The 24,014-nt window shown below is 37.3% G+C and overlaps 1 protein-coding gene and 1 long non-coding RNA gene across 2 annotated transcripts; both read right to left on the minus strand.

Moving 5' to 3' along the window:
- Positions 1–367: 367 nt before the first annotated feature.
- LOC311286506 lies at positions 368–2,133 on the minus strand. Its single transcript, XR_014626576.1, has 4 exons — positions 2,092–2,133; positions 1,569–1,951; positions 1,290–1,457; positions 368–908 (listed from the first exon to the last, which is right to left on the minus strand). It is a non-coding gene; the product is annotated as an uncharacterized lncRNA (long non-coding RNA).
- An 8,224-nt stretch (positions 2,134–10,357) lies between these two features.
- On the minus strand, positions 10,358–22,837 carry LOC311286070 (sodium- and chloride-dependent GABA transporter 2-like; the record flags this gene model as incomplete). Its single annotated transcript, XM_084402107.1, has 14 exons — positions 10,358–11,143; positions 11,487–11,657; positions 13,675–13,775; positions 13,866–13,968; positions 14,139–14,276; positions 14,371–14,483; positions 15,277–15,401; positions 16,925–17,028; positions 17,124–17,258; positions 17,413–17,545; positions 17,795–17,882; positions 20,908–21,048; positions 21,551–21,685; positions 22,669–22,837. The coding sequence occupies 14 exons, from the start codon at positions 22,835–22,837 to the stop codon at positions 11,027–11,029; spliced, it is 1,773 nt and encodes a 590-aa protein (XP_084258233.1). The 3' UTR covers positions 10,358–11,026.
- Positions 22,838–24,014: the final 1,177 nt, after the last annotated feature.

Raw genomic sequence — 24,014 nt, forward strand, 5'->3', positions numbered from 1 at the left:
AGCATTTTTATTTATTTTTTTTATATTAATAGGCTAGATCGTGTAAATCATAACACAGGTTGCAAAAAAAAATGTGCCATGTGCTTATTGAAGGTATGCTTGAACTATACTTTTGTAACAGTTATGCTGCATATAAAGGCATGAAGATAAAGGTTCAAACTGAATTTAATAATATCCACAGGGTAATTTTCACTCGAAGAACAACAACCATACGTAAACGAGACTAGACAAGGGTGAACTGAAAACACAGGACTAAACGCACAGACAAATGAGGTGATTAACAATGGCACAGCTGACAGCGATGACAAATCACATTAGAAACTATCATGACAAACTAGTGGCGGGAAAAGGTGCAACTGAGTCCAAACAGGGTGACATTGTGGCAACTTTATTGTGATTAATGCAAAAAATATGAAATTACAAAAAGAATGTACATAAAAATAATGCCATAAGCAGCTACAGGCCCTATAGCAACAGCTGAGAGTGTTTCAATGAGAAGAATTTTATATAAAAAAAAAAAAAAAACAAGTCTGTTGCATGTGTGTGCATGTGTACTAAATGTGGTAAAAGCATGCTTGAGAAAAGGCAAGTTCAGAAATCATAGCTGACGTTGCAGAGTACAAAAAGAGTGAGCAATAGAAAGCAGCAAGATTTCAGTAAGTTGTTTAAACTGAGCAAATAGAATCACATCTTGGCATAGGGATATGAAGATGTCAGCAGTCTATAAGAGACTTCAGTGTGGAGGCAGATCTTTCCAGTTTTACTCGTCTCACACTGATGTTTTCTCTGAATTGGAGATGCACATGAAACAATATAAACTATTGTCTTAAAGCTTAAAACTAATTACTGAAACAATATAGATACCTTAATCAAATTCTCTGTGAGTATCTCTGCACTCTGCTCAGAACCTAAAGATCGTGTGAAAATATGCCAGTAGTGAGAAAATAATGCAAGTCTGTAACCATAGTATGAAGTCATAGTAACTTGTGCTCTTAAATACATAAAAATGTCAGTCGCATGTAAACACATAAATGCTACTGTATAATTGTAACCGTTTTCTTTCTAATTATAAACAACATGAAATATGTGAAACTCTTCTTTCATATCAGAATCAGCTTCATATGCTTTGTCAAAAAAAAACTCATTATGGCTACTACAAAAACAATATTAACTACATTTTTACACATTTATAATTTGTTTACAGCTTTTATCACTGATCAAAGACATTAGGTTTTATATTGGAAAAATCATAATAAAAGTGTCAAGGAAATGAACAGTGATCGAGATACCTGCAGTCTGAGCCCGACAGAGGCAGTACACACAGATGGAGGACAGGAGTGAGGAGAGGAGAACACACACCGGACACACACTGAACAGCAGCGTCCAGCAGAGAACACAGTCTGATAGAGGAAGAGTGGAGTTGATGTTCGAGGGTCCAGAACACAAAGTTACTTTCTCTATATAAAATAAACATATTAATAATGGTGATAAAAAATATTTCTGATCTTGCTTCTTCACAGAGTAAAGTTCTCCAGAATTAATCAAGAATAGCAGAAATGTTTTCTTACCAGCAAATGAAAGACGAGTTGTTCGGTTTCCATAATGGTACACTTCAGATGAGGAGATGATGCCTTTTTCATCTGTATTTACCTTATTCTCTATTTCTGCACAGTAATACAGTCCCAGATCAGAGGCACTGATGTAATATGTAGATCATGAGAATTACTGGAGCGGTTGTAGATAAAGTTGAAACACTGAAATGTCTCTAGATCCAATTTCCTAAAATCTATTACGAGAGAGGGTTGATCTTCATGAGAGCAGTTTCTTATCCATACAAAGCGGAAACCAAGAGTTACAGAGCGATCACAGTAGAGAGTGATGTTGTCTCCTGGTGTGACTTTCATCTCCACTTCTGCTCCATAGATTCTCTTCTCACTGAACAACAAAACACCTGTAAAAGTGCAAAATCACTCTTAAAGCACTTAAATTACCATATAAAAAAATATTTATAGTAATATTGTCATTTACTTATAAAAAACTCTAAACTAAAACATCTGAAAACTGTTTTTTTTTTCTCTTTTTTTTTCTTACAGATGAGCACGATGAAAGCATTTCTTGGCCTCTCCATCTCTGTGAGTGACTCTGAATAACTGACACTATGAGGGTCTTACAGACGGCAGCTCTCATCTGATTGGTTCACGTCAAATGGAAAATCTTTTCTAAAATGTCTCACGTCACAGGGGGTTGTCATTAAATTAGGTTATCATGTGTATGTACAAAGAGTAAGAGCGGTATTAACCAAACATTAGTTACCCTAGAGAGTTTTTTTGCTCTGATTGGTTCACAAAAATAGAAATAATCATCAAACAGATATGAAGAGAGGGTAAAACTTTTGTTTGTCTGAGATAGAAATGTTTAGCATTAAATAATTTTGATTCAGACATGCAGATAATCATCTTCACTTGAGAAATTTTGTGCTTTACATTTCAATTGGTCAAGTTTTTTTTTTTTTTTTATTAAAGTTCAGATGTAAAATTTGATGTTCTCTGTCTTATTGTAGTTGATTCAAGCCAGCAACGTAAAAATGTCAAAACAGGAAACCACAGCTCTTATATTCAGAACACTTACAGCATACGCCTCACATTTGCTGCAGTGACATGTCATCAAACTCAAACTTCACACCTCTTACTTGAACACTGGTCACCACACTGGAAAAAAAAAATATTATTGGTTTAACTTAAATAAGTTACCTGGTTGCCTTAACATTTTGAGTTAATTAAGTGAGGTGAGTTAATCCACCAAAGGAGATTGATTTAATAAATAGAAACTTATATTATTATGCTATCTGAATCACATTCAATAACTAAGTTGATTTGACAGAAGATAAAAAGTTGTGATAACAAATCAAGAAAATGAGTTTTTACAGTGCAGGCACACATGTTTCCATTAGCCTTTCTGTGTTTTTTTTTGTGTTTGTTAGAGTGCACACATTTGTAAGGAAGTTTGTTCAGCTTGTCTATACTGTGGTCAAGGCCGCATGAATGCACAGGCTTACCTGGGTTGAAGCCCAGGGGCCTCCCAAGTTCAGGTTCATGATGAGCTGAAAAGGTCATATTGTTTTGTAACTTGTCAGGTTTTCTGTCAATCACTCTAATCGCACGTTACATGTCTGCTGATTGAGTGACCCACGTGGCCCCTAAACCCTGTTCACACATCCAGCGATTTCGTCGCTGTATGTCGCTAGTCTCTATAGATAGATTTACGATGACATCACATTTCTCCCGCAACTCCTTACGGCGCCATCTTGTGTGTCAAGTGGATCAAGCGTTTGTGTTACGGAGCATGATAATATCCTGAATCGGCATTATTCTGAACATGAAAATCATACGATTATTCTCCGTGTGGCTGGAGTCAATGTTCAGTGCTGCTCTTGTGAACATTTAGAGGTTTTGTGCTCTGGAGATTTGACACTTTATCTAATCATTTCCAAGATGGGCTAGCTAAATGCGCTAATGTTAGCTCTCATATCGCTGTAACGTTAGCTACCCAGGCGACTACTATCGACACAGCCCTTGAGAGGTGTTGGCTGGGCAGAAGCACACTCTGACGATTGTCCACCTTCATCACTTTCTCTGTGGCCACATCAGCTGGTCGAGCCTGAGGCAGAGGCTACACCTGGAGCACATCGTTCCGTGCCTCTGCTCTCCATCTCTCTCCTATACCAAATTAGTTCGGACAACTTTGGAGCGTTGTGTTGTTGTTGTTTTTTTACCCAGATGGTGTTGTCTTGACACTGAGTCTAAATGTACCGTATAATAAGGGCTGTGCAGATATCAGCCGCCTGTCTACAGCGATGTGAACCGTCAATGCAGGGCTCCAGACTAACTTTTCCACGAGGGAGAGAGAGCAAGACAGCGCTTAGTTTGGAGACGGTGAAGTCTTGTTTACACTTTCGCCTGGCTCCGAAGAGAGAGGGAGTGCGCGCGCGCGACCGACTCTCTCTCTCTTTCTGCTCGTTCTTTCAGTTAAACATGCGCCCAGTTCATCTACATTACTCACCGATCAAATAAGACTTTGGCGGGACAAAAATTCACTTTGGCGGGCGCTAAAACAAGTTCAATGCAGGAGAATTCATGTAGTAGGCTACATGACCATGCACTCGCACAAATGCGACCACATCAAATTTTACCTCGCACATTCTAACAAAATAATTGTATGCTTCCAGATACTTTCTTCCTCTTAATTCGTCAAAAGTGTATACTAACGGTGCCATTTCCTGAATATCGGGGTACGCCGCAGGATTACATAACCAGTCCTCTTTCGACATTGTGTAAGGATCCTTTCCATCGATATAACTCAATTTCTCATCATATCTTGCCTTGCAAACATCGTCTAATCACTCAAAAAAAAATTTGTGTCTAAACATAAGATTTATGTATTTGAATTGCATAACAAATTCCCATGCATTTGGTTTACATAGTTTTAACATAAACCAATCAATACTCCTGAATGTGATTCATATGTTTAAGTCATACATAAATGAAACAGATAAGATTTATGGGTAACACTTTAGAATACTGTATCTTACTTACTGCATAACTAATAAGGAATTATTGAGGAACTAATAGATAATTATGTATTAACACTTAAGTCACTACTGTTAACTACTAAGGAAGATGTGGTAACTAATTAGTATGTAATAGAATTGTATGATTGTGTTAAGTTTCAGTTAGTTAATCAATAACTAATGAATTATGTCATAACTCTTGAAGAACTATTATTAATTATCTATTAATTAATGTGCAAGAAAAATAACTAAGAAGTAACTACTAATGAACAGTCATACACAGTGGTTACTACAATAAACCGTTTTATTTTAGCAGTGGAGTGGTGGATGAAGTACACAAATCAAGTACTTGAGTAAAAGTACAGATAACCCAATAAAATATTACTCCAGTAAAATGATAAACTATTGGCCTATTCATTTTCAAAATTACCTTAGTAAATGTACAAAGGTAATTACTTGAAAAGTAAAAAGCACTGATCAATGTTTTTTATTTTATTTTCTAGCCAGTTTTAGTCATTCTTCAGCACTAATAAGAAAGATAAGTGCAGACATTTACTAGGCTATATATTGATCTGCAAATAAGCAAACTTTTTATTTAATTAGCAAAATGTATCATAATGTATGATAACTTATCTATTTTACAAAGGTTTAGATAATACCGTTAATAATGTGTTTTTTACAGTAAGTTTGATTTGAGTCAGAAGTATGTGGTAATGAAAGCGGTCATAAAGGGATTGTCAAAGGTTTTTTTTTTTTTTTTTTTGTCACCTTACTGAATTTTTCGTCAACGATACCAGGGACACCGAAGCACCGGGGAACATGAAATTTGGTGGGCATGTAGCCCCACTAGACTTCTAAGGAAAAATTTCGTTTGGTCCCCGGGGGCCACTCCCCCCCCGCGCTGGGCCCCCCCAAACCCCCAAAAATGCATTTTTTCCTAAATAACTACCTGAACCGTGGCACCGAGGATGAAGAAATTTTTATGGTATGTTGGTCTACTAGACTTTTACGGAAAAATTTCGTTTGGTCCCCGGGGGCCACTTCCCCCCCCCCGCGCTGGGGCCCCCTTAAATTTTTCGTCAACGATACCAGGGACACCGAAACACCGGGGAACATGAAATTTGGTGGGCATGTAGCCCCACTAGACTTCTAAGGAAAAATTTCGTTTGGTCCCCGGGGGCCACTCCCCCCCCCGCGCTGGGCCCCCCCAAACCCAAAAAAATGCAGTTTTTCCTAAATAACTACCTGAACTGTGGCACCGAGGATGAAGAAATTTTTATGGTATGTTGGTCTACTAGACTTTTACGGAAAAATTTCGTTTGGTCCCCGGGGGCCACTCCCCCCCCCGCGCTGGGCCCCCCCAAACCCCAAAAAATGCAGTTTTTCCTAAATAACTACCTGAACCGTGGCACCGAGGATGAAGAAATTTTTATGGTATGTTGGTCTACTAGACTTTTACGTAAAAATTTCGTTTGGTCCCCGGGGGCCACTCCCCCCCCCCGCGCTGGGGCCCCCGTAAATTTTTCGTCAACGATACCAGGGACACCGAAGCACCGGGGAACATGAAATTTGGTGGGCATGTAGCCCCACTAGACTTCTACGGAAAAATTTTGTTTGGTCCCCGGGGGCCACTCCCCCCCCCGCGCTGGGCCCCCCCAAACCCAAAAAAATGCAGTTTTTCCTAAATAACTACCTGAACCGTGGCACCGAGGATGAAGAAATTTTTATGGTATGTTGGTCTACTAGACTTTTACGGAAAAATTTCGTTTGGTCCCCGGGGGCCACTTCCCCCCCCGCGCTGGGGCCCCCTTAAATTTTTCGTCAACGATACCAGGGACACCGAAACACCGGGGAACATGAAATTTGGTGGGCATGTAGCCCCACTAGACTTCTAAGGAAAAAATTCGTTTGGTCCCCGGGGGCCACTCCCCCCCCGCGCTGGGCCCCCCCAAACCCAAAAAAATGCAGTTTTTCCTAAATAACTACCTGAACCGTGGCACCGAGGATGAAGAAATTTTTATGGTATGTTGGTCTACTAGACTTTTACGAAAAAATTTCGTTTGGTCCGCGGGGGCCACTTCCCCCCCCGCGCTGGGGCCCCCGTAAATTTTTCGCCAACGATACCAGGGACACCGAAACACTGGGGAACATGAAATGTGGTGGGCATGTAGCCCCACTAGACTTCTAAGGAAAAATTTCGTTTGGTCCCCGGGGGCCACTCCCCCCCCCGCGCTGGGCCCCCCCAAACCCAAAAAAATGCAGTTTTTCCTAAATAACTACCTGAACCGTGGCACCGAGGATGAAGAAATTTTTGTGGTATGTTGGTCTACTAGACTTTTACGGAAAAATTTCGTTTGGTCCCCGGGGGCCACTTCCCCCCCCCCCGCGCTGGGGCCCCCGTAAATTTTTCGTCAACCATACCAGGGACACCGAAACACCGGGGAACATGAAATTTGGTGGGCATGTAGCCCCACTAGACTTCTACGGAAAAATTTCGTTTGGTCCCCGGGGGCCACTCCCCCCCCCGCGCTGGGCCCCCCCAAACCCAAAAAAATGCAGTTTTTCCTAAATAACTACCTGAACCGTGGCACCGAGGATGAAGAAATTTTTATGGTATGTTGGTCTACTAGACTTTTACGGAAAAATTTCGTTTGGTCCCCGGAGGCCACTTCCCCCCCCCGCGCTGGTGCCCCCGTAAATTTTTCGTCAACGATACCAGGGACACCGAGACACCGGGGAACATGAAATTTGGTGGGCATGTAGCCCCACTAGACTTCTACGGAAAAATTTCGTTTGGTCCCCGGGGGCCACTCCCCCCCCCCCGCGCTGGGCCCCCCTTAACCCAAAAAAATGCAGTTTTTCCTAAATAACTACCTGAACCGTGGCACCGAGGATGAAGAAATTTTTATGGTATGTTCGTCTACTAGACTTTTACGGAAAAATTTCGTTTGGTCCCCGGGGGCCACCTCCCCCCCCTGCGCTGGGGCCCCCGTAAATTTTTCGTCAACGATACCAGGGACACCGAAACACCGGGGAACATGAAATTTGGTGGGCATGTAGCCCCACTAGACTTCTACGGAAAAATTTCGTTTGGTCCCCGGGGGCCACTCCCCCCCCCCCCCCCCCCCAACCCAAAAAAAATGCAGTTTTTCCTAAATAACTACCTGAACCGTGGCACCGAGGATGAAGAAATTTTTATGGTATGTTGCTCTTAAGGGCCCACATCAACCTAGCCCATAATCACTCATTTGTGATTTGCGCCCCTCCCATAAAAAATGAAAATGCAATATTATTCTGCTTTAATCGCCCCTATCTTCAGTGGAGATGTTCAGAACTGCACCATATTTCATGTGTATGATTAACTTGACATCCTCTGGGGGTATCCTCTGCTAAGTTTTGTAGAATTTCATCCATGGGGGGGTATAAAATAAATTCATTTATGTGCACATTTAGTGACTGTACACTCATCGGCCTGTAGATGGTGCTGTTGAGCGAAGGGTTGCTGGTTTAGGATGATACTGTCACACACACACATGCAGGAATACAAACAAACGCAAGCATGCACACACACTGACATCCACACGCACAGACACACACCCATACACACACATACAAATCCACATGCACAGACACACACACACAAACACACACGCGCACACATGTACGCACACATACATACACGCACAGACACACACACACACACACACATACATACACAAACACACACACATACACACACAGACAGACATGCACATACTATTACTTTTTTTAGGTATATACATAAACACGCAATACAGCCAAATTACTCCACGTCATTTATTTTTGTGGAAAGCCAGTGCAGGCCTGAGCGGCGGTCATATTTTGTACCGCGATGCGGTACATCTAGTTGGATGAATAAATCGCATGAATGTAATTGGAGATGACAGTTATGGTTTCAACACACTCACACTGCATTAGTTGCTCATAGATCAGTACAAATGTCTAAAATGGGTGTTTGAAATGCTTTCTTTGGAACAAATTAAGAGAAAACTACCATACAATTTCTCACATCAAACATGGAGATAAAGTGTACTTGTGCCACAGCACAAGGTCACTAACAAAATATGCAATCATAAATCATTGTGTCGTTTAGAACTGCTGGCAGGCATGCTAACTGGCTTTAAAAAGGGTTAAATACAAATAGCACACACAACATTGCAAAATCTGCGTTATCTAGGCCTAGCAGTGACTTTTGTTTTGGCAGAGCAACATCAGTTTGATGCAATATCACTAATCCTGAGTTTCTGGACAGATGTTTTTTATGATCCTAGACTTCAAAGGATTTTTATTGAAAACTCACATTTCAGAGTGCAACTATTCTGGATTAAACTTAATATGTGTCTATGGAAAAAAGTAAACAAAACCAGGGAGGTTGTGACTAGGGGTGCACCGATCCGACTTTTTCAGTCCCGATACCGATACCGGTGCCTGGGCTTTGTGTATCTGTCGATACCCGATACCGATCCGATACTATAGTTGAATTAATAATAAACTGTATACCTTCCACAAATACCTTCCTTGAAGAGACTAAAGGCACCAGACTTTACTAACTAAACATAACTAAGACAAAATAACAGATGTATGTAATGTGTTGTATTCTTATTTATTTAAAAAACAATTGTGCATTCAAAATCGAAAATAGAATATAATCAAACTTCTTTAAATAAATGTAAAAAAAAAAAAAAAAAATTAAATGTAGCGGTGGAAACAAAAAAACTGTGTATTGGTCAAACGTGTCACACCACCATCACAAACATGACCTGAATGCTCACTTAATCAGCAATGGCAAATTTAAATGTCAGTTTTAATGATCATTATGTTTCATATTTTTAAAAATGAAAACAAAAAGAAGCAGGGTTGTGTTTTATATTTCGTGTTGTTATAAATATGCAGTAAAGATAATCAATGTACGCGTTTGCCTGAACCACATTTATGTGGCCATTAATATGTTTAAGATTTTTTTTTAAATGAAAAGAGGCAGAGTGGTGTTTTATAACATACTTCGTTTTATTGTTGGCTAAAATATACATAAAGGGATTACCGGAGTAGCCAGAGCGTGCTGAGTGACGCGATCAAGAACGCTGCTGTTCCATTTGCAGAATAACCGGACTCGCGTCCTCTCGTCCTCGGGAGTTCGTTCTCCTGAGTCGAACTTGGCAAGTCCGAAGTTTGCGTACTTGGTATTGAGAAACGGCCTCTGGCTCGCTCCATGTTGCTTCTAGCATGCGACACGCGTAAAGCTGACGAATGACGTAGGTTCTGCTGCGACGACGAGAAAAAAAAAAAAAAAAAAAAAAAAACCTGGATCGGCCCGTGGATCTGTTATTTTTTCCGATCCCCGATCCAGCTATTTTATCAGTATCGCGGCCGATATCCGATCCTAATATCGGATCGGTGCACCCCTAGTTGTGACCCACAGAATGCTATTATTGTTGGATCCTAAAACCTTTAAAATGGACTTGTTGAGTTTATAAGCTGCTCAGCAGATCCCACGAGGAATAAGTAGAATAAATCATTTGAAAGCATTGCTTTTCATCATCTACCCCATTTAAATGATGATTTGCAGTATGATCTGATAGATGTTAAAATGATTCTGCTACACATTCTGTAAATACATATGTTCAATTTACATTTCATATAATCTGTTATACAAAGTATAATGAATCTAAAAAGATATTACAATGTGAGATTAAAAAGCTTATAGAAAGACTATAAACTACTTGAAAACTACATTTATCTCCTTAGACATGACCTATACTTCCAAAAACATTGGTGCTGATCAAGCACATTTTACATAATGCTCTCAAGGTATGTGAAACACTGAATATCACTGAAAGAAATATCAATAAAGCTCTTACCATGGATCAAATAAAAACAGTGCCTGAAGGCTCAGTTTATCTCATAACAGGTTAACTTGCATGAGAAGATCATAAAGAACATTTCTAATAACCCGTCCCTATGAGAACAGCCAGCTGTCAAAATGCATGATTAGTTTGCTTTTCATCATGGCTGCCCTGCTTTAAGACGATGCTTACAGTATGTTTCTGCATAGTAAACGTGTCAGCATCAGTATGAGGTGAGATTTAGTTTTCTTAATGAGACAAACAATCTTTTGTCAAAACTTAAGCTCATAAACAGCACTAACAGATTACTGTCCAAAAATAAATGTTTTATATCGCTAAAAACAAGGCACTATTAAATTTCTGTATGCAGAAGGGAGAACATGTGCATTGTGTCAGCTGTTTACCTATGTTACTCTATGAACTTTCACTAGGGAACATTACTATATTTTTTCTTCAAAATTAATAACTAATACATTTATAAAATTAATTTACCCGTTTAAGCTTCAAAAGCTTAATTTTGACTGAACTGTGGTTTAATGTCTACTGTAGGGACAACTGACTTCATGGCAGCTGAGCATTAAAGGTTGTCTGGGGTCTTTTCTCTGTCTGTACAGGATGACAGAGTATAATTATGTGCTGAAGGTCTGTGAGATTGAGGTAGATCCTCTGCTGGAGTGCAAGCCAACTGGAGACGCTGAGGGCAACACAGACAAAAAAAACATTATTCAGTTATCTCTATTACATTTGATCCCATAGGAAATGAAAGAAATTCATTCCTGTTGTGAATCAGTTGCCTGCTGGTTCTGCTAAAGGTTTTAATTTAGAAACACTTCAAGACATTTATATATATTGTTGAAATAAAATTTTCAAAAAATAAAATATATTAAGATAATAAAATCAGAAGACCTTAAACTGTGAACATAAAAGCAAAATGAATATATATATATATAGTAGAAGTAACAGTCTAAACATCGGTGAAATCAGAGAGAAAAAACATAAAAGAGCACTTATACTTGTTTTTTCATGACAACACCTACCTCCCAGAGGGTCCCTTTCCCCTTGTACAGTTTGTAGATCATGTTGATGGGGATGAGGGAAAGAGAGGATATAGCCAGGAACCAGCCGATACCGAATGCCCACCATGGATACACATATGTGTTATTAAATTTCAGGGGACTGTACTTGACCAGAGAGAAAATAAAGGTACCCTACAGGACAGAATTGACAATACAGGTTTGATCAGAACACATATGTATTCAAAAAAAAAAAAAAAAAAAAAAAATATATATATATATATATATATATATATATATATATATATATATATATATATTATATATATATAATTTTTTTGTTTTTTTTTATTTTTTTATATTTTTTTTTCTATAATTTTTTCTATATATATATATATATACAGTGGTGGTCAGAATTAATGGCACCCCTGGTAAATATGATCAAAAATGGTTGTAAAAAATAAATCTGCATTGTTTATCCTTTTGATCTTTCATTCAAAAAATTCACAAAGATCTAACCTTTCACTGAAGTAAAAGAATTTAAATTGGGGGGTAAATCACATTATGAAATAAATGTTTTTCTCCAAAACACGTCGGCCACAATTATTGGCACCCCTAGAATTTTTTATGAGTAAAATATCTCTGAAGTATATTCTCATTAATATTTACATTTTTTTAGCACACCAGGGTGACTATAGGAACATGAAATTGTCCAGCTATGACTTCTTGTTTCACAGGAGTTTAAATATGAGGAAATACAAAGGCCAAATTCCCTTAATCATCCATCACAATGAGTAAAACCAAAGAATATAGTTCTGATGTGCAGCAAAAGACAGTTGAGCTTCACAAAATAGAAAGTGGCTGTAAGAAAATAGCTAAAGAATTGAAAATCCCCATTTTGACCATCAGGGCAATAATTACGAAGTTCCAATCAACTAAAGATGTTACGAATCTGCCAGGAAGAGTGTCTATATTGTCCTAATGCATGGTGAGGAGGAAAGTTTGAGTGGCCAAAGACTCTCCAAGGATCACAGATGGAGAATTGCAGAGATTACTTGAGTCTTGGGGGTCAGAAAGCCTAAACTTTTTTATCAAACAACCCTTACACAACCACATGTTGTTTGGGAGGGTTTCAAGAAAAATCCTCCTCGCTCCTCCAAAAATAAACTCCAGCATATTCAGTTGTCAGACACGACTGGATCTTCAAAAGGGACCGGATTCTGTGGTCAGATGAAACAAAAAAAAGGGCTTTTTGGCAGCAAACCCACCAGATGTGTTTGGTGCAAACAGGGATAAAAAGTACCCCATGCCTATGGTTAAATATATTGCTGGATCTTATATGTTGTGGGCCTATTTTTTTGCTGGAGGTCCTGGACATCTTGTTCAGATACATGGTATTATGGATTCTAGCAAATACCAACAGATAAAAAATCAAAACCTGACGCCTCTGCTAGAAATCTTATAATGAGCTGTGGTTGGATCTTCCATCAGGACAATGGTCCAAAACAAACATCAAAATCAACACAAAAATGGGTAACTGAGCACTGAGCACATGACCGTCCCAGTCCCCTAAACTCAACCATATAGAAAATGAGTGGGGTGAACTGAACAGAAGCACCAACATGAACTTGTGAATCTGAAGGATCTGGAGAGATTCTGTATGGAGGAATGTTCTCTGATCTCTTGTCAGGTGTTCTCCAAACTCATCACGCATTATAGGAGAAGACTTAGATCTGTTATCTTGGCAAAAGGAGATTGCAAAAAGTATTTAATAACAGGGTGCCAATAATTATGGCCAGCGTGTTTTGGAGAAAAACATTTATTTTATAATGTGATTTTCCCCCCCCCCCCACTTTCAATTCTTTTACTTCAATGAAAGGTTAGATTTTTGCGAATTTTTTGAATGAAAGATCAAAAGGATAAACAATGCAGATTTATTTTTTACAGCCATTTTTTATCATATTTACCAGGGGTGCCATTAATTCTGACCACCACTGTATATATGTATATATACATATATATGAAAGCATAATAGGCCAAATATAATTTTTTTTATATAATTTTTACGTTGCATTTTTCATTATGGTACGTTCTAATGCATCAATACGCTGTAAGATTCTGGTGTTTTTATACATGCATATAAAAGTTTGGTAATGTATTTCAATAAACTGTGCTGAGTGCTTCTATTTTACCCTGTGACAGAAACACTTACTACACAGACAGAGGGGGTGACATAGAGCCAACAGTACTTCATCACAGGCCAGGGTTTGTAACCAATCATGTCTTCTATGTTCTCATAGAATCGGTCAGCACCTTGGAGAGAGACAGCACAATTTTATGCACATTAAGTCATGAAAGAGCGGTAAGTAAAATTTAAGGCACATTTAAATGTAGCCCACTCACCATATACCCAGCCAACGGCCACAGACTGACATGTAGCCAGGAACAGGAGAGTTGCTCCACTGCACACGTAATGATCAAACAACTGAATGATGTACAGACCACCCTGTGAAACAAAAAGTAGGACACTTTTTTAAGATATAAAACAATGATATTCAAATGAACAAAATGCAAAGCCATGGACTACAAAAACTTCTGCAGTATCAGAAATGCCTTCCAAAAACAACATATTTACAGGTTTCATTATGTAAAATACTATATAAAAATGGTATATACCTCTGTAATCATGAAGAGGCTCATCAGGTAGCAGAAAAGGCAAATCCCTAAAAGCAGCATCTCTCTTCTGAGGCCACGTCTCAACACAGTGGGAAAGATGTCCGTCACTGATATCATTATGCTCTCCAGTCCAACAAACTGAGTGACACAAGAAAAGACATTGGATAGGGAGGCAGGAACAGGGGGGAGAGCAAAGAAACAGATTTTAGGCCTAGAAAGAGAAGGGTCTAACCTGGCTGTCCAAGCCCAAAAGGATGATCATGGCGAAGAAACACACAGCCCAGAACTGAGACCATGGCAACATTGTCACCGCCTGAGGGTACACTATAAACACCAGTCCTGGACCTTACGACAGCCAAGGGAGGAGGTACAATGTGGTACAATGACCAACACCACCTAGAGCCTCTTACAGTATCCATACAGTATCCTACTTACTACATAACTACCAAATTAATAAATAAAGATAGTATATTGATTTGAGCTGAAGTTATTTTATTAAAGGTGCATTAAGCAACTTTTCATGTTAAAAATACCCGTTTTTCTAACCCATACATGCTTAAACAATTGCCTGATGGGCTGAATGAGCCCTTCTATGATCACTGCGATTGCCTCTATAATCCTGTACAGTAAAATAAATAAGAGGGATTCGGGACGGAATCGACTGGGCGTGACGTCATGCGCGTTCACGCTCACCTGGCTATGTCTGGCAGGTTTGTGTATTCGCCGCCATTATCCGCATCAGCGAAGACAACTCAAGCGACTTTTGCAAAAGTAGAAGATGGATTCAAAGAGACCAGCTTCTAGTTCATCCCAAACCCCAACGCAAACTCCACGTAACCGCGTGCACAACTCTGGTTGCAGTTTCGTGTGTCGCCAGAAGGGGGCATAGTTCTGCAAAAACTCAGAGACTTGCGCAATGCACCTTTAAGACACATAATGCCAAAATTGAAAATAGCACTTGCAAAGGATGACAAGTAATAGGGTCTGCTTAATTTTTTTTGAATAACAAAGACTATTGAATTGAGGCAGTGACAATGAGACCGTATTAAAACAATGTTATTCCGTTAAAAATTCAGTTTGATAATTTATTTGATATGTTGGAAAGTTTCAAAAGAACAATAAAAAAGTTTTCTCTTACCTGACTCAGCCACAAGGGATATGTCCACACCTTGCTCCTGTGCCATGTGACCCAGAACAGAGAAAATGGCAAATCCACCCAAAAAACTGGTTCCACTGTTCAGCAAGCAGAGGAAGAAAGAGTCCCTAGGAATATTTTCACATCACAAACGTTAGCTTATTGGAGAGGCTACTCACTGCAAAGAAAATTGGTAGAGCTTGACGTCTAGCTCCCCCTCGCTAGACGTCCAGCGAGGAAGAGCGAATGTAATTTGGCCCTATTGGGTGGAGAATATCCAACTACACCCTAACCCTATACCCACAACTCTATCCCTCCACCCCATTAGATGTCCAGAGAGGTGGAGCTGGACATCATTTGACTCTGCAGTGAGCACCACTTATAGTGTCTGTTGTGTATTTGGTCAAAAGAAAGAAAAAAAACTGCAAATGTAATGGTATCAAAAAATAAATACTTTTTTATTTTATTTTATCAAAGTAAAAACAGTAATATTGTGAAATATTATTACAATATTACAACTGTTTTCTATTTTAACATTTTAAAATGTAATTTATTCCTGTGATGGCAAAACTATACGCTCAGAAGCCATTTCTCCAGTCTTCAGTGATTCTTCAGAAATCATTCTAATATGCTGAGTTGGTGCGCAAGTAACATTTCTAATTCTTATTACAGTTAGTCACGATTGTGCTAACTAAACCCTACACCAACTTTTTTTAGTTAATGATCTGTAAGAATGGGGCTTTATTAGTGCTGTTCATTGATTAGAGTAACTTTTTTGACATTTGGGTATAATGTGTTTTAATTCTACAATATATGGTGTAAAAACGTCTGAGTGCTGCCCTCTTCAGGTTGAACGGAGGCTACTGCAGTTGAATTTTCCTATTGGATGTTTGCAGTGGTACGTGATGTAAGCAGGTTCCCGCTCACCACGCCCTTGGTACGAGCTACCACGCCCTTGGCAGTATAAAAACCATCTTGTTTCGTCAGAACCACTGTAGCGAGTCAGGAGTTGGAATTGCGAGTATTAAAAACGATCAGGATAGAGTATTTTAGCATCTATTTAGCATTGCATTTATATAGTTATTTAGATTATTTTGTGTAGCCTAGGTAGTTAATTAGCATAGTTGTTAGTGTAGTATTGTTAGAAGCATAGTTAGTAGCATAGTATTGCATCAGTTAGGATAGCTTCAAGTTAGCGCAGATTTATCTGTATTTGGTACAGTGGTCAGGTGTTCAAATGACAGCTCTGTTGCAAAGCTACTTGTGTCACTCCAGTCACTCTCCATTTTAGAGTCTGACAGCAGCTGTCAATTAATCCGTCACTGCTGGTCTCAGGTGCACGCACCCGTCCCCCCTCGCCCCCCGCTCAGCCCCGCCCTCGGTTCGTCCCCTCTATCTCCGCTGGGGTCTGCCCACTTTCCCAGCATTTTTCAATTATTGCCAGTGGGTGGAGTCAGGCTCTAACCAGGGGTTTAGTTACCCTTTAATATTTTTGTGGACATTGTGCAAATTTTTTTTTTTGAAAGTTTTTGAAGGGTCTTATTCTTTGAGTTTATTAACTTTTAATCATCTTTAAGTGAAAACTACGGATTAAATTAATCCATTTTATCAGTTCAAATAAAATGTTCTGCTTCATTTAATGCACACTCACCTGTAACAATTATTATTATATTGATTGTAGCTTCCAAGAGAGCTGAGGTATCCAAGACATATAGCATAAGAATAAAAGACCTGAGTACCAGCATCCATCCATACCTTGCAAACAAACAAAAACAAGACAATTCAGACAAGAAAACAGTAATACAAATTAGATTTGCTGTAACTCATTCTAGGCTTTCTAATGTCTTTACCTGTGGGTCAGCTAGCCGTGTCAGATCCGGGTACATATAATAGTGGATGCCGTTGATGGCACCAGGTAGAGTGACCCCTCGTATGAGCAGTATCAGGAGCATTACATAAGGGAATGTTGCTGTGAAATAGACTGCCTGTAAATATAATAATATTACAGCAGTTAATTGACTTTTAATTGATAATAATGTAGAGTGTATGGTTATTTCATGCTGAAAACTGTTTTCTGTTCTGTCCCCGGTTTTTTTTTTTTTAATGAAAGGTATTATGGATGTTTGTAAGGACTATAACCTTCCCAGTAGATTTCACGCCTTTCCAGGTGCAGAAGTAGACCAGGATCCAGACGAGTAAGAGAATAAGGGCCAAGTCCCACCTTACTGTTCCCAAATGCTCTATTCCACTGGACAGTTGCAACACTCTGTGACTGAACATACAGAAAGCGTTCAACAATATAATAAAACAGTGAGTTGGCTGTCTTATGTAAATTAATTGCTATGTAAGAAAGACACAAGCAGAACATTAACATATTCATACACCATGAAATGTGCATGGCACCATGTCCAATTGTAATAGTAATTCTGACCTGGTTTGGTGTCAGATTCTCTAAAATGTTAAACTTATGTTTGAATTGTTTTTTTATTCTCAGCGTAAGTTGCATTTTCATTTAACTCACTGCCAGAACTCCATCACAGAGGAAGTGGCATTAAGAGGAGACATCCACTCTGAACTTGAATTCTTCCCACTAAGCACAGTACAAGCATCTAAACCCAAAGAGATACAAATATGGTTAAAGGTATATAAGCAACAAATAAACCCAGACCTAATCTGATTAAATCTTCATAAATTTCACAAAATATCTGGTTCATATACAGTAGCTAAACATTATTAGAAATCTCCTTCATTATATGTACGTGTGAAGCAAAAATACACACGCTTCACTGTTTTTAGCGAAGTACCACATGAGGTCCCTTCCGACTTGTCTCTCAGCCGCCTTCTCAGAGATCAATTTAGATTATAAAGCTCGTTTTGAGGAAAATTGGGTTGTAGCTTGTGGTCTACGTTATGGAAATAGGTTCCAACAATTCCAATTAGAGACCTCTACAAATGAATTTTTACTAGTCATATGTCTCCATTGACTTCCATTAATTTTTAATTACAGAGCTGTACAATTGAATTGTAACTAGTAAGAATTACAATTAGAGAGTTCTACAATTGAATTCTTACTAGTAACAATTTAAATAGAGATCTCTCTAATCCTATTATTACTAGTAACAATTCCAATTGGAGAACTCTATGGCAAGCCGTTTTAGCTTAAATTGTACCCAGCGTTACTCGTCGTAATTGCATTTTTACTAGTAAGAATTCAATTAGAGAGCTCTACAAATCAATTCTTACTAGTAGCAATTACAATTAGAGAGCTCTCTAATCCAATTATTACTAGTAAAAATTACAATAAGAGCACTCTCTAATTCAATTATTACTAGTAATAATTACAATTACAAAGCTCTCTAATTCCATTCTTACTAGTAGCAATTCCAATTAGAGAGCTCTACAAATTAATTTTTACTAGTCATATGTCTCCATTGACTTCCATTCATTTTTAATTACGGAGCTCTACAATTGAATTGTTACTAGTAAGAATTCCAATTAGAGAGCTCTCTATTTCAATTGTTACTAGTAAGAATACAATTGCAGAGCTCTCTAATCCAATTCTTACTAGTAACAATTCCAATTAGGGAGCTCTCTAATTCAGTTGTTACTAGTAAGAATGCAATTGCAGAGCTCTTTAATTCAATTACAGAGCTCTGCAATTATACCTTTAATTCGTTTTTTTACTAGTAAAAAATCAATTAGAGAGCTCTGTAATTGCATTCTTACTAGTAAGAATTTAATTAGAGAGCTCTCTAATTGTAATTGTTACTAGTAATAATTGAATTGTAGAGCTCTCTAATTGTTATTGTTACTAGTAATAATTGAATTAGAGAGCTCTCTAATTGTAATTCTTACGAGTAACAATTCAATTGTAGAGCTCTCTAATTGTAATTCTTACTAGTAACAATTCAATTGTAGAGCTCTGTAATTAAAAATGAATGGAAGTCAATGGAGACATATGACCAGTAATAATTCATTTGTAGAGCTCTCTAATTGGAATTGTTACTAGTATGCCATAGAGCTCTTTGATTCAGTTGTTACTAAGAATGCAATTGCAGAGCTCTTTAATTCAATTACAGTATGGCAAGCCGTTTTAGCTTTAATTGTACCCAGCGTTACTCATCGTAATTGCATTTTTACTAGTAAGAATTCAATTAGAGAGCTCTACAATTCAATTCTTACTAGTAGCAATTACAATTAGAGAGCTCTCTAATCCAATTATTACTAGTAAAAATTACAATTAGAGAGCTCTCTAATTCAATTATTACTAGTAAGAATTACAATTACAAAGCTCTCTAATTCCATTCTTACTATTAACAATTGCAATTAGAGAGCTCTACAAGTTAATTTTTACTAGTCATATGTCTCCATTGACTTCCATTCATTTTTAATTACGGAGCTCTACAATCGAATTGTTACTAGTAAGAATTCCAATTAGAGAGCTCTCTATTTCAATTGTTACTAGTAAGAATACAATTGCAGAGCTCTTTAATTCAATTCTTACTAGGAAGAATACCAATTAGAGAGCTCTCTAATCCAATTATTACTAGTAACAATTCCAATTAGGGAGCTCTCTAATTCAGTTGTTACTAGTAAGAATGCAATTGCAGAGCTCTTTAATTCAATTACAGAGCTCTGCAATTATACATATCTTTAATTTGTTTTTTTACTAGTAAAAATTCAATTAGAGAGCTCTGTAATTGCATTCTTACTAGTAAGAATTAAATTAGAGAGCTCTCTAATTGTAATTGTAATTGTTACTAGTAATAATTGAATTGTAGAGCTCTCTAATTGTTATTGTTACTAGTAATAATTGAATTAGAGAGCTCTCTAATTGTAATTCTTACTAGTAACAATTCAATTGTAGAGCTCTCTAATTGTAATTCTTACTAGTAACAATTCAATTGTAGAGCTCTGTAATTAAAAATGAATGGAAGTCAATGGAGACATATGACTAGTAATAATTCATTTGTAGAGCTCTCTAATTGGAATTGTTACTAGTAAGAATGGAATTAGAGAGCTCTGTAAGTGTAATTCTTACTAGTAATAATTGAATTAGAGAGCTCTCTAATTGTAATTTTTACTAGTAATAATTGGATTAGAGAGCTCTCTAATTGTAATTGCTACTAGTAAGAATTGAATTGTAGAGCTCTCTAATTGAATTCTTACTAGTAAAAATGCAATTACGACGAGTAATGCTGGGTACAATTAAAGCTAAAACGGCTTGCCATATTACAGAGCTCTGTAATTATACATATCTTTAATTCGTATTTTTACTAGTAAGCATTCAATTAGAGAGCTCTGTAATTGCATTCTTACTAGTAACAATTCAATTGTAGAGCTCCGTAATTAAAAATGAATGGAAGTCAATGGAGACATATGACTAGTAAAAATTCATTTGTAGAGCTCTCTAATTGGAATTGTTACTAGTAAGAATTGAATTAGAGAGCTCTGTAATTGTAATTCTTACTAGTAATGATTGAATTAGAGAGCTCTCTAATTGTAATTGCTACTAGTAAGAATTGAATTGTAGAGCTCTCTAATTGAATTGTTACTAGTAAAAATGCAATTACGACGGGTAACGCTGGGTACAATTTAAGCTAAAACGGCTTGCCATACTTCAACCAAATGTACCTGTGTTCCACAGATTGTTGCAGCTGGCCCAGGGTAGTTCTACACTGAAGGCTGAGAATAGGTACAGAAAAGCCCAGGCTATGATGACTATGTAGGTGATTGAGCCATAGGCAACAATCATTTGACTGGCATAACCCATTCCTGAAAAAAAAGAGTCATGTTAGTACTAAATTTTTAAACAAATGTTACCCGATTTTAGGTAACAGAGAAATATTGCAATAGAAAGCATATACTAGGACACTGTTTAAAATATACTTAAGCATTTGGTATTATTTTACTATATTTTATTATGATATATTTTTTTATTTATTTTAACAATTATAGCAATAAAAGCTTGGTGTTGTGGGCCACTAAATTAGTTTCTAGCAATAAGTTTCTTATGGGTGATAACTAGTTTCTGCAACTTTAAAAATGTGGTTGCTGAAAAATATATAACCTATATTTTAATATAAACTTTAAACTTTTAGCACATTAACCTAACCACAGAAACATTTTTAGCAAATGCATTACAATCTGTTCAACATTTGCATTTATTCATTTAGCAGACGCTTTTATCCAAAGCGACTTACAAATGAGAACTACATTTGACTACATGATAAGAAGCATCACAAAATCCATACTTATTGAGAAGTGAGCAACCCACCTTCAAAAAGAGGACAGATCTTTCTCCAACATATGATGCCTCCCTGACTTGTGTACTGACCCAAAGATGTCTCAAGCACAAAAAGCGGGATACCACAAGTAACCAGGTACAGGACGTATGGAATGAAGAAAGCCCCTAAGGATTTAAGATGTCAATGGTAAAATGAGATGATAAATAATCATTTTTAAAAAGTCCTATGTGAACCTACATAAATCCTCATGTGTCCATGATGTCCAGTTAACCAGCACCACATACTCTGTTCAAGTTGCTGAAGTATCATTTGGTTTCTTGTGGAATCCCACAATTCAATTGGAGATATAACTAAATGTTTTATTGAACAATAAGGTTATTCTGACCTAATGTCATAATCATTTCTTATAACGTATACCACATCAGGATTATATATAAATTAAAAACATATATCTATAAAAGTAAACCTAACCTCAAAAATTTTATGTAGAATATTGCTTAGAAAAAAGGGTTAGAATGTTGTGTTTTTCTGAATGCTTTTTGTTCAAAGTTACCCACAATGCAGTAGCGTAGCCAGAAAAGATACTCTGGGTGTGCATCTGAAAATCTGGGTGTGCCACATTTATTGTCAGATTAGGCCAGCCTTAAAAAATATTCTTGTTTGCCGTAACCCGACCGACCCTGTCAATTTAGGACCGACCCAATAATATATATAATAATATATAAAAAATATATATATTCTAGGTAAACAACAGTAGCCCAAGTTTAGTAAAACATTTTTTATTAAGACTATAAAAAATAATTCTGCATCCATTTTTAGGTGGCCCCTGCCACAATGGAATCCAAAAACAAATTGCATATAAAGATGTAACTGGTTATGAATATGTTAACGTTGTACAATGTGATAAAAAGCACAGTAATTTATTAAAAGTATGTGAAACAGATGGTTTATAAATGCTTCTCAAAAACACAGATATTAAAGGATATTATAGGCTCAAAATCCTAATCTCTTTTTAAAGTAATTTTGTAATGTACTTGTATAATAAAAAAAAAAATCGCAGACAATGACTTGATCCCTTACTCACAAATAAAATTAAAACCCTAATCAGTAATTTATTAGGTGTAGCCTATTGTCCAATACTACTCACCTCCTCCATTTTTATAGCAAAGATATGGGAACCGCCAGACATTTCCAAGCCCAATTATAGCTCCGGCTACAGTTAACAGAAATTCAATCTTGTTTGCCCACTGGCCTCTCTCTTCAGGACTTAGATCAGCCTGTTGGTTCTCTGTCCGCCTGGTAGGGGTGTCTGCCATACTTATGTGTGGGAGTCTGTGTCTGGCAGCGCTTACGTAGGTGTGCGTGTACGATTCGAATAAGCTTTTGTATTAGAGCGATTCTTTATCGCAGCTTTTAAGCATTACCAGGGGAGGGCGGTGGGTGTTTAGGCTACAGGGAGAGTAGAGATGTGTCAACTTGTTCTGTGACTTAAGGCATTTGAATAAGTTTTCTTCTCAGCAGTGTAGCTATATTTCAAAAGGTGCTGTCAGTCAAGTCGTAAACTGTGAAATTCTTCCGAGTCCATTTAATTGGCATGAGTCGTCTCAGCTTTTGATAATGAAGGGATAGGCTGCAAGGGGGTTGAGAAATTTGAGTATGATTATTTAATAAATAAAAGGTCCTTTCTGAATTTACTCTGCATTTTTACTAAATGAAAAGTTTATTTTTAAATAGCCTATTACTTAAATTGTAGGTGTGAGCGGGGCAACCTAACGCGGGGCTTAGCCACGCGTTAAGTAGGAGTAGGCTAACTCCTACAATTTAAGTAATAGGCTATTTAAGTAAAAACAGTGAAGAGTAAATTCAGAGATGAGCCTTTATTTGGCTACACATAAAATTATGTGAGGCGTGAGAGCGTGTGAAAAATGTCAATTGCGTGACAGTTGGCAGCCCTGCAGTCAAAAGCTTCTTTAACCCTCTGGGGTTCTTCGTTTATGACTTCAAAAATGACCCGGAGGGCGGGATTCAGATTTTTTTTGTTGTTCAATAATACTTTTTCTTTTTTTCTATGGTGTTTTGAGATAATTTTATGATAATAATTAATATTTATGTAATAATTATGATCCGTTTTATTTATTTTTTATTTTTTTAATTAATGCTGTATTTCAGGTTAAAGTAGAGACTAGGCCTGTAGAAAACAATTTTTGAAGTCAGATTGGTGCCATCTGGTGGATGTAGTAAGCATAATTATCGTGAAATATTCATATTTTCATAAATCATATTTTAACCACTAGATGGATTTACAGCTCTCTGTATAAAGGCTTGTGAATTCTAGTTGTTTTGCACATATTTGCCTATTTTTTTCAGGTTGTGGATTTTAATATATAATAAGAGATTCTCAGAGACTATTTTTGTAAAGTTTTTTGTTTGTTTGTTTGGTTTAAATGGTAATTTGAAGTGCCAGTTTTACTTTATAATACAGTCAAACCTGAA

Source organism: Rutilus rutilus (assembly GCF_951802725.1).
Source record: "Rutilus rutilus genome assembly, chromosome: 2".
Taxonomy (NCBI): Eukaryota; Metazoa; Chordata; class Actinopteri; order Cypriniformes; family Leuciscidae; genus Rutilus; species Rutilus rutilus.